Below are 11,134 nucleotides of genomic sequence, written 5' to 3' on the forward strand. Positions count from 1 at the left end.
ACTCAAAACCCGGATTGCCTGGGTTTGAATCCTGGCTTCACTGAGTGACTACAAGCAAGCTATTTAACCTCCCTGTACCTCAATTTTCTTATCTATAAAACAAGGATAATAATGATCCTCTATCTTATGAGATTGTTATGATAACTAAATGATGTAATATTTACAAAGTGACTGGAAAAACACCTGACACATAGTAAAAACCACTGCATAAATGTTTATTAAATAAATAGAAAAATACAGGTGGTAGGTTCTCTAAAGTCACTACTTTAAAGCAGAAAAAAAACCCAAAAACAACAACAAAAACAAACAAAACACACACACACACACAAACCCAACAATCTATGTTGAAAATTCTCCTTGAAAAATTCCTTAGAAACCCAAACATTCTCACACCATGAGAGGTGCAGGAAAATTATCTTTGGCTGAGCAACCACAGATTTCACCCCTTCCATCTCAGACCTACTTCAGGGTATCTACCCAGGGGCAACACTAAATATTTCTCTTCTTTTTTTGTGGGAAGAGAGAAGAGTTAAATCCTTAAAGTAAGTGATTCCACTGGAATCATCCAAGAGAATTTTTATTCTAACCATGACTAGGTCATCAAGAGAAAGGGAGAGGACTTCTCTTAAAAGATAAGCATGCAATTCAAATGCAAGTGGGCAAACATTCTCTACCTGACAAACATTCTCCTTGAGTGCAGCTCCTCCTCCTCGTTCACCCTGCAGTTTTTTAGATACAGGCATTCCGTGGTCATTTTCTACACCCTCCTCAACGGTCTCCTTGGGGCTTGCAGCTGTCCTGTGTGTCATCAGTTCTCCCTTGCAGAGAAAAAATAACGTCCCACATCTATATTATTGATGTCTCCTCCATCTGACCCCCTCCCTCTGGGCTGCTATTTGTCTAGCCATTAAGCACTTACAGATGTTCAGCCAATCACGTGGGCGGACTGCATGCAATGTTAGTTCTAACCCTGCTGTGATTGGGCGGGTAGTGGGCGCCTCATGCCCTGCCACTAACTGCTCTGAGGCTGTTCCACTGGAACTTTTTGAGCTGTTCCATTTTAAGGTTTCACTAAGGGAGAGAAAACATTCTTAAGTTTATTTGATTACTTATTTGTCCTTCCAAGATCAGTGTTTCCTAAATAATGCCCGCCTTGGGCATTCTATTCAAATTGTCCTGGAAAGAAACACTCTGTATCATAATATGTGATGCTGACCTGACTTGTTCTAATTCTCTTTTAACCTGAATTGGAAAGCTAGGAATAGCATCAATAGCTGCACTGATGCTCTTCAAGAAAATGGCTTTAAATCTGTTTCCTAAAAGTCGCTGTTTACAAACATTACTCTAAATTTCAGCAGTTGGTGGTCTCAATAAATAAGCAAATGAGTTTTTCCCCTAACTGCAGTCTCAACTTTTAAAGGGCAATACCAAGTTCATCTGGATTATACAGTTACTTGATATTGTGCTCTCTGGTTTTAGAACAAGTTTACTTCCTGATGAAACAGTTATGCATTTCATCTGACACCTAGAGCATGGGGTGTGATCTTTTAAAAAGGTCACACCCACAGTTGCCATAGTGCTTTGACTTATTTCTACTAGAATCAGATTCATCTTTTTCTCCAGGATTCCTCATCACTACTAGCTGTTTCAACAGAATACTATTTTTAGGTAAACTCAAAGGGAAAAGGGATGTGGCCTCTACTGTGAAAAGCAGCTTCGCTTTGGAAGGTCAAAAGATGAAGAACTGCATAATACCTCGGAGCTTGGAGTTTCTTTTGATGAGCTGTCATTTTTCACTTTTTTACAATGCACCTTGGCTGTAGCATGTCTCTGTCGTTTTCGCTTCCTTGGTTTATCAAACAGCTTGGTGGTGCCTAGGACAGGAAAACAGGTGTTACCTGCTGGCTGATCACATGCATGTCCAAGAATTCCTATCCTCAACTAAAGGGACCTCATAGAATTATGGAATGTTAGAGTAAACACCAACCTTAATTTTAATTTTAATTCTCTAACTTTGCAGATGAGGAAAACAAGAGCAGAGGGAAAAGAACGACTTACCCATTAGTATATAACTAGTTGGGGAAATGGATACATATATATAAATTCTGCCTCATATGGATTAAATAGTAAACATACAGGTTATTAAAGCAATTTCATTTTATATGATTGAAATGAAAGACTTTCTAGTTCCACAAAGGACTTTAATATCCTACAGATGGGGAGGAAATGCATTTAGTAGTCAGGAAAAGATACTAAAACCTGGCCTCCAAGATTAAAGACAATAAATTATATCACTCTATGATTTAAGGATTAAGACAAAAACATGAAATACATAAGATCTGACTTACAGGAGAGAAAAATACCTCCCTCCCCCAACCAATACATTTATTGGCCAAAAGGATATTCATGCAGGGACTTCCCTGGTGGCGCAGTGTTTTAAGAATCCACCTGCAAATGCAGGGGACACGGGTTCGAGCCCTGGTCCGGGAAGATCCCACATGCCGCAGAGCGACTAAGCCCATGCGCCACAACTACTGAGCCTGTGCTCTAGAGCCCGTGAGCCACAACTACTAAGCCCGTGTGCCACAACTACTGAACCCATGCGCCTAGAGCCCATGCTCTGCAACAAGAGAAGCCACCGCGATGAGAAGCCTGCACACCACAAGGAAGAATAGCCCCCGCTCACTGCAACTAGAGAAAGCCCGCGCACAGCAACGAAGACCCAACACAGCCAAAAATAAATAAACAAATAAACGTTTTTTTTTAATTTTAAAAAAAAAAAACGGTATTCATGCAGAGGTACTATAACCTTGAATATGAATGCCTAATCTTGGCATATTTAGAAAATGGAATTTAGTCTCTCACTCATTTTTTATTATACATATTTCAACTCTTTGTTATAGAAACATTAAGAGGAATCTTTAAAGAGATATTCTGTAAAATGTTCCAGGATATTTAAGCTAGGTATCAAATACTTTGGAAGACTGCTTTAGGGCTCTCTTCTTGATCTGCCTGATCGAGATGGAGCTCTGCTATCAAAGCTGCTGACAGCCTAAGACTAAAAGGGAAGAGTTAAGATGGTGGCAGAATAAAGCTTCAAAATTCTCACAAGTTGAAACATTTAGATGAAATTTACAGAGGATAAAGTGCAGGTTGTAGGTTTTACAGAAAACTAAAGTACAAATGTATAGGGAAAGAGCTGATATTATTTTGAAAGCAGTTTTTTAGTTTTTTTTTTTAAATCAAGCAAACAAGTTGACCAACCTATATTATAATTGCATACAGGGTTAAAATACGTTAACATATTGCTTAATTTACTTGCTAAAAAACTTAATAATCACAGATCACATTCAAAGAAGTGTACGTTTAAGACCACGTAAAATATAATCTCCCATAATACCCTTTGCTGATAGATCATATCTGATGTAGCATGCTCAAATCTAAGCTAATATTTCAGGAATGACACCAATCAATAAATGGCATAGGCAGACAAAATGATCAAAGGGATAGAAAGAATTGCTATGGAGAAACACAGGGTGGATAATGAGACAGCAGTGTGGCAATAAATTTGGTCACGTCTGGATATAGTTCCCCAGCCCTTCCAACCTCTTTCATCTTCATGCTTATTCTACAAGATAGGGATAATATGAATAATATCCTAATTCGTTGTAATGCTTTAGATTGATCAGAGGTAACAGTCCTTATGCAAAGAAACTGGTAGAGTAGATACTTAAACTATGATTATTTTATCTGTTATTGAATGAAGGGCTGCCCATTCCTGCTGTGGGCAGAAATAAGATGACCAAGCAGAGGTTCCAGGAAACAGATTCCAATTTAATCTAGAAGATTCCCAAGGCCTTTGAAAGCAACCATAATAGACTAGGCTCAAATGTAAGCTCTCTTTTTCAAGCATATGTTCATTGACCAAAGGTCACAGGTGTGATATAAGAAAGTAAGACTATGAAAGACTTGTTTAAGATGATTTGCAATTTCCCCCTCAACTCAAATTCTGTATTTTCTGTCCTATAGGAATCAAAGCCAAGAAAGTAATGATGCAGTATGGAGAATTATCTAATAAGAAAATTAAGGAGCTGATTTTTCTTTATTGTTCCCAACATTTCCTTAACACTAATATAATTCTAATTCCATTTAACTAATTTCAGTATAAAGTTGGAAATGAATCAATACAATTTTCTAGTGTCATACGTAGTTTTAGGAAGCATATATTGGGCAAACAAGTCTTAGAACTTGCAACCTTACTAGTCCTGCTTAGTAACTTTTCTCGTTAACTGACAGGGTACTTCACACTTATTTTTGCAATACAGTTCTTAAATCTCAAAAACACTCACCTCCACCAAACTCTTTAGAACGAGATGCAGCACATGATTCAGTAATTTCATTCTCCAAGTGACCAGCTTCATAACACTACAAATAAGTAAAATGCATCATGTTTTACAAAGGAAAAGAAAATAAACCCTTTATACTATGTGCCAAAAGCTGAACTGTCTGTTGCCAAAGATACAGAATCTTGGCTGTTTTTAACAATTAAAGGAACAGTATAATAGTAAAGGGTTGAACAGAAACTTTTTGGGAAAAGCATCAGATTTGGGTTTTTTTTCATGCTCTAAAACTCAAAACCACCACATACTCCGGTGGGGGGACTACGGACAACGACTGGCTTATTCAGAGACTCCCAATATATAAAGCAGATATAGAACACTGCTCTGATTAAAGTGGGAGAGAAAGAGAAAAAGTATGTGCTTATAGACCCACCAGCTCAATTCTGTTCCACACCACCGTGTATTTAAAATCTTCCTTCTTAATGTTATACTTACAGCCACTGGATTTTACACAGACTTATTCACCTGATGAATTCTAAATATTAAAAAGCTCTGAATCATGGAAGGTCTTTCTAATTTAAGTTGCTGCAGATTAATATAAATTAAAGCAACACTGAAACTAAAAACAAAACACTTAACATCGGGAATTCCCTGGCGGTCCAGCGGTTGGGACTCCACGCTTTCACTGCCAAGGGCCCCTGGTCAGGGAACTAACTAGGATTCCACAAGCCACGTGGCATGGCCAAAAACAAACAAACAAACAAAAAACAACAAGAAAAACCTTAAACATCAAGAGTAATTCACTACACATTTTATTCCCCTACTACTAATCAATTAGTTCTATTCCAAGAAAATGTCTTCTCCTACAAGAATAATATTCTTCATCATGACTGTAAAACAAAATTTAGTGGCCACAAAAGTCAATATAATGGATGCTATTCTTGCTATGAAGTTCCCAAAGTCTGAGGTTAAAACAAGATAAAATGCAGCTGTGAATTTCTGAACACTTATTATATACATTAATAAATCATAAGAATGCTCCTCATGTTCAATGTAGATCAGAGTCTTATGAAGTCAAATAAAATGAAGGAGCAAATGTTAGGTACCTAGTTAAATGGAACAAAACACTAGTAGACAAACCCACAAAACAGACTGCATAATTTAAAGAAAACTACCATCTTTATTACTTAGATAACCAATTTATACTTCATTGTTTAACACTCACCCAAAAGCTGTGATGCAAAAACAATCAGAATGTTCCCAACACTACAGTCAGAGAATGATGCAGAAAAAATTCTCATTTCTGATGTCAACAATTTTGTAAGCCAAAATAGAAATAACAGCATGCACACGCACGCACGCACACACCCCCACACACACACTACACTACATGAATAAAAATCCATCTGCTCTGCTTAGAATAAAAAAAGGGACTTCCCTGGTGGTCCAGTAATTAAGACTCTGTGCTTTTATTAAGATCCCGCGTGCCACGAGGCGCGGCTGAAAAATAATGATAATAATAAAATATATTTTTTAAAAAACCCACAGAACTCTGTAAGTGCCTTGGAGGACATGTCAAAGATGCCAGTAACTTACTTTATGCATAATCTGGTAGGATATGCATTAAGTCTGTGCACTCTTTAAGTTAGCACTACCTCAACAGACAATCCCTCTTTCTCTAACCCACTGATTGATCCATCCAAAGACAAGGTGTGGCCTGCCTGGTAACCCATGGTGTAGTCCCAAGATGGAGCTGAATCATGGTTTCAACCTGATGGCAAAATATACCTCACAGTAAGCAGGACCTTAACTGTGAAGTTGACTAGGTCAGATAGCAGAACTCACTTCTAAAACAGAAAAGAGGTCACTTTTCTCCAGGGTCCAGGTCTAGCCATCACCAATAATTCTGGTTTTCTCTTGTTCTAGCACCAAATATGATGCCTATCTCCCTACCAAAAAAAGCTGAAATTCAACAGTGACAGTTATGAATTATATCTAATGCTTAAAGAGACCAAAAATATTGAGAGACAGAGAATTGGATAGCTAACAGATTTTTAACTAATGGTGCTAAAACAACTGGACACCCACTTCAAAACTCCATCTCAAAAAATGAAGAACTGTATATAAATCAAAACCAGAAAACTCCTAAAAGAAAACACAGAAAGTACATCTCTGTGTCGATGTGGTAGGCAAAGATTTCTTGAAATAGACACAAAACATAAATCATAAACGAAAAAACAAACTTTTAAAAATTCTTTCTCATGAAAGACTAAGGAAATGAATAGGCAAGCATCAGACTGGGAAAAAGTATTTGAAGCACATATATCTGACAAAAGACTTGTATCCCAAATATAAAGGCACTCCTAAAAAAGCAACCATAAAAACAATGAACAGCCCAATCAAAAATGTAAGTGTGCTTGAACAGTTGTTTGATAAGATATAGGAATGGCCAGTAAGCACATACTAAGGGGCTCAAAATCAATAATCATTAGGGAATACAAATTAAAAACATGATTAGATATCATTTCATATCCACTAGAACGGCTAAACTTAAAATGACTGACAATCCAAATGCTATTAAAGATATGGAGCAACTGGGACTCTGATATACCGCTGGCGGGAACGTGAAGTTGTACAACCACTTTGGAGAAGTGTTTGGCAGTTTCTTTAAAAGGGATATATTCATGAGCGAGCAATCCCACCCCTAAGTATTTACACCACCAAGAAAAATGAAAATATATGTACACAAACAGACTCAGAATATTCATACCAGTCTTATGATTAATAGCCCTCAAATGAAAAAATGCAAATGTGCATCAACAGGAGAAAGGACAAGCAAATTGTACTTGAACTACTATTGAAATAGCATCCTTGTGGATGTATCTCAGATACATGTGTTGAATAAAAGAAGCCAGTTAACAAAAACAAAACAACATATACGACATTCAAGAACAAGCAAAACTAATCTATGGTAACGGAAGTTAGAAAATTTTGCCTCTTGAAGAGATGAGAATGGGGAGTTGAGTGAAAAGGGGCACAAGAGAACTTCCAGGGGTGACAGATATAGAGCATACTTAGTTTGGGTGGTACTTAACATGGTATATACAACTGCTAGAGCCATCAAACAGAACAATTAAGATCTGTGCATTTTATTGGTGTAAATTAAATCTCAAAGAGTTCTGGGACACTTTCGCCTATATAAATTAAAATTATCAACTAAATCATGCTTTTTATCCCCTTAGGGAAGAAATTAACCCACAAACACAACAAGTTAAATTTCAGATTAGAAAACTGCACTTGGCAGAGCAAGGTCATACAAATTAACACTATATTTTTAAATTTTTTATACAATTTTAAAGGTTATACTCCATTTACAGTTATTATAAAACAAATTAACACTATTTTTTAAGTAACCCTGTCTCAAAAACATTAAGGATTCAAAATTCATCTTATTCCTTCAAATCATTAACTTATATATGCCAATTATAGCTCCATAAAGGGGGCGGGGAGTCATTCACTTAACTCGCCTGAATTCTTACTTTCAATGACATTTGCAGCACCTCACCTCTAGCAGTAAGACAACAGCCTCCCATGACTCACCTTGTACAATACCATTAAATTTATCATCTGATTGCAAATGTCACTTCCACGCTCAAAACGTTCAACTGAATCCCAGTTTCCCTGGCCCTTCCCATCTACCTCTGCCAACAACCTTGTGCAGTGGCTAAGATTTGAATAATATAAATCCAGGAGAGAAAGCACTGCAGAAGGAGATGACCACAGCCTTACTAGAGTGTGGGGCACAATGAGAGGATAGTGAGTTAGAGACACATTGTCACTGAAGGTTGCACAAACTGCAGAGAGAGTTCGGAGGGCAGGAGATGAGTCTAAGAACAACCGAAAAGTCCATGTCATAAAACTGCTTTGACAAGAACAAAGGAACTAAAGTACATAATGTGACTCTTTAAGTAAGGTATAAAAACACAAATAAATTAAATTTTACATTTACAGATGAGTGACTAACAAAAACTAGGGGCCTTAATATAGGATTAAAGGATAGAAGTTTGCTACAGCTAAGGAAAGAATTCCAAAAACTCTATTTATGATTTGATTACAATCTGCATTTTTTCTTTAAAGAGAAAGAATTTTTTAAAATAGGAAATCTGTGCAACCTACAACTGAATTTGTAACATATACACTGAGTTACTCCTCAAATACAAAGAGAGCAGGATGTATCCTAAGGAATCAATATCCAGTTATCATCCATTATAGAATTAGAAAATCATTTTCTATTTCCAACTACAATTTAATGATGCCTTCTTGGCTAATGGAAACCAAGTTTGCAAAACTGAAGATCAAGTGTTTCTGCCTGGATTATAGCTGAGCTAGGTCTTTTCTGAGGTATTATGCAGACACGGCAATGGCATAAGAGTAGGTTAGTGGCTTGTAGAGACAGAAGTGAAGTAGAAATCAGGTAAGAGGTTTTGAGCCCAGAAAAGAAATTACAACAAACACAAACTTTACTCAACTGTAAAAGCTTTTTTCATTTTCACTTGAAAAGAAAATCTAAAATCAAGTGATACACATGTCCGTACAAATGCAAAACAGCCTCTTAATGTAGGATCTCTCAGATCACCAAGTGTACTCTGACATTCTATAATTTCTATGTATATGCGCATTGATGTCATAAGTATTACTAAAAGATTTGTTTTTAAAATCCCCTATTTCCTGGATTCAACCTTATTTTAGAATTGACTAAAATAACATACCTTTTTAGTAAGGCCAAGTTCCCCTTTCTTGGGCATAAATCCAGGGTCTAAATCATTGGATTCAAGAAGTTTCTTAGTTGGTTTTCTCTGACGCTTACTTTCATAATTTCCTGAAATGCATGTATCTTTTCATTAGATGATTTAGAAACTGGGCACAAGCTAATTTTTAAAAAACATATATATATATCTCACACAAAAATTAGTCATTTTTTAATATTTTTCTCATCATCTTGTGGGGAGGGACATGGTAAAAATTTATTTATTCTAAAATACTAGTTAACATAAAACAAGAAAATATTTCTCAATACAGACACAAACTAATGTGAGGATGTTATGTCAGAGTGTGTGTGTGTGTGTGTGTGTGTGTGTATACACACTTACTAAAAACCATATATGTTGATACATTTTTTAAAAATCACAAATGAACTAAGGGAGAAATCAAAAGGGCAAAACTCCCTTTAGAGCAATCAATTGGTGATAAGAACAAAAGGAGAAGTGAGGTAAAGTAGAGCCTGAATTCTGGGCATAAATAGACCAGGATTAGAATTTTTGTTCTGCTCCTAAATAAGTAAAAGACACTTGTTTACTTTGTAGGACTGCTCTTATGAATTATATAAAAGAGCCTAATAACAGAGTCTGGCACATAATGGGCAATGAGGTGGTAACTATCTTTATTATTCTTTTTGATTCTGCCTTGATTATGCACAATTGGAATCCCTTTTTAAAGAATAACATCACAAGCTACTGTTGGGAATGTAAAAAAGTTACATCCAAAATTTTCCTTGGCTGACTACAGTACTCGTCAGAAGGTTACTCCAATATAAAAAAAAAAAAAAAGAAATGAAAAATGTCAGAAGGTGAATTAGAGACAGTACATTTAGATCCAATTCTCACCAGGTGACATGTTTATACAGAATGATAAAGTGAAAAGAAATTGGTAATTAACTTCAAGGGAGTATTTACACTCAGCTGCTTGCTATGTGTCAGGTAAATTTCTTTATACATTGCATCACAGTCTCCATTTTATACATCGAGAAAACAAGTTCAGAGGTTAAACAACTTCCCAAGTAACACAAAGATTGGTAAAGTCAGTATCTGAAGTATAATTTTTATGTGTTTACTCCACTAGTATGCAGTGCCCCTCCCCCAAACCCTGTTATCCTGGGTGTTGATTCACACTGTGGTTGATCAATAATCATGAAGAGCAATAACACTGTAAAGAAAGTAGTTTTTTAAAAATATGTCTTCCTGCCAGTACACCAATTCATGGTCATTAACTATATCCAATTAGCCAGTATTAGGGATTTCCCAGAATCAAAGTGGGTAGTTTGCTGTACAGAAATACACTACTGGCTTTCCATCAAAACATACTAAAATCTCCTGCTTCCTCTAATTATACACACTTACATACTGAGACCCATCCCCATCTTACCTGGTGTTTTAACTAGCAATTCCTCAGACTCAAGGGCAGGCCGTGGAGAGACTTCCGGAGCCACAGGCACAGACAAGGTCAGCTGTGGCAACTCAGCATGTCCACCTCCAAGTTCTGACTGAGCCAAGGGCCCTTCCAAAAATGGAGCCTCCCTTTCAAGAACTGGAGGCTCTTCTTTGGTTGAAATCAAAGAATTCTCATCCACCTGTTTGTTCTGAGCACTAGATCGACACCGGGCTAAAAGGCTTTCCTCTTCACGGCGGGAACTTACCTAAGGGCAAAAGATAAACGTGGAATCCATAGGCCAAAGTCATTATAATTTAAGCGTCAAAAAGAATAATGTACTTATAAAGGAATGAAATTCTGACACGTGCTACAAATGGATGAAACTTGAAGACAACATTACACTAACTGAAATAAGCCAGACACAAAAGGACAAATATTGTATGATTCCACTTGTATGAGGTACCTAGAATAGTAAAATTCATAGAGACAGAAAACAGAATGGTGGTTGTTAGGGGCTAAAGGTATGGGGAAGTGGGAAGTTATTTTTTAATAGACACAGAGTTTCAGTTTGGGGACATGAAAAATTT

At 36.6% G+C, this 11,134-nt stretch overlaps 1 protein-coding gene across 14 annotated transcripts in view; it reads right to left on the reverse strand.

Moving 5' to 3' along the window:
* NSD1 (nuclear receptor binding SET domain protein 1) overlaps positions 1–11,134 on the reverse strand; it is a 134,050-nt gene that overhangs the window by 39,762 nt on the left and 83,154 nt on the right. For 13 of the 14 annotated variants that reach the window (XR_014261491.1, XM_082453427.1, XM_082453428.1 and 10 more), the window contains 5 exons: positions 10,542–10,812; positions 9,110–9,219; positions 4,350–4,425; positions 1,756–1,874; positions 675–818 (listed from right to left, as the gene is read on the reverse strand). Coding sequence is in view for 13 of the 14 variants with exons in the window: in XM_082453427.1 (XP_082309553.1) it covers positions 675–818; positions 1,756–1,874; positions 4,350–4,425; positions 9,110–9,219; positions 10,542–10,812 (720 nt within the window). In the remaining variant the exon portion in view is untranslated. Of the gene's footprint in view, positions 1–674; positions 819–1,755; positions 1,875–4,349; positions 4,426–9,109; positions 9,220–10,541; positions 10,813–11,134 lie in introns of those variants that run through there. The other variant, XM_082453423.1, reaches the window with a different exon arrangement.

The sequence above is a fragment of the Balaenoptera physalus genome, assembly GCF_965194825.1.
Source record: "Balaenoptera physalus genome assembly, chromosome: 3".
Classification (NCBI taxonomy): domain Eukaryota; kingdom Metazoa; phylum Chordata; class Mammalia; order Artiodactyla; family Balaenopteridae; genus Balaenoptera; species Balaenoptera physalus.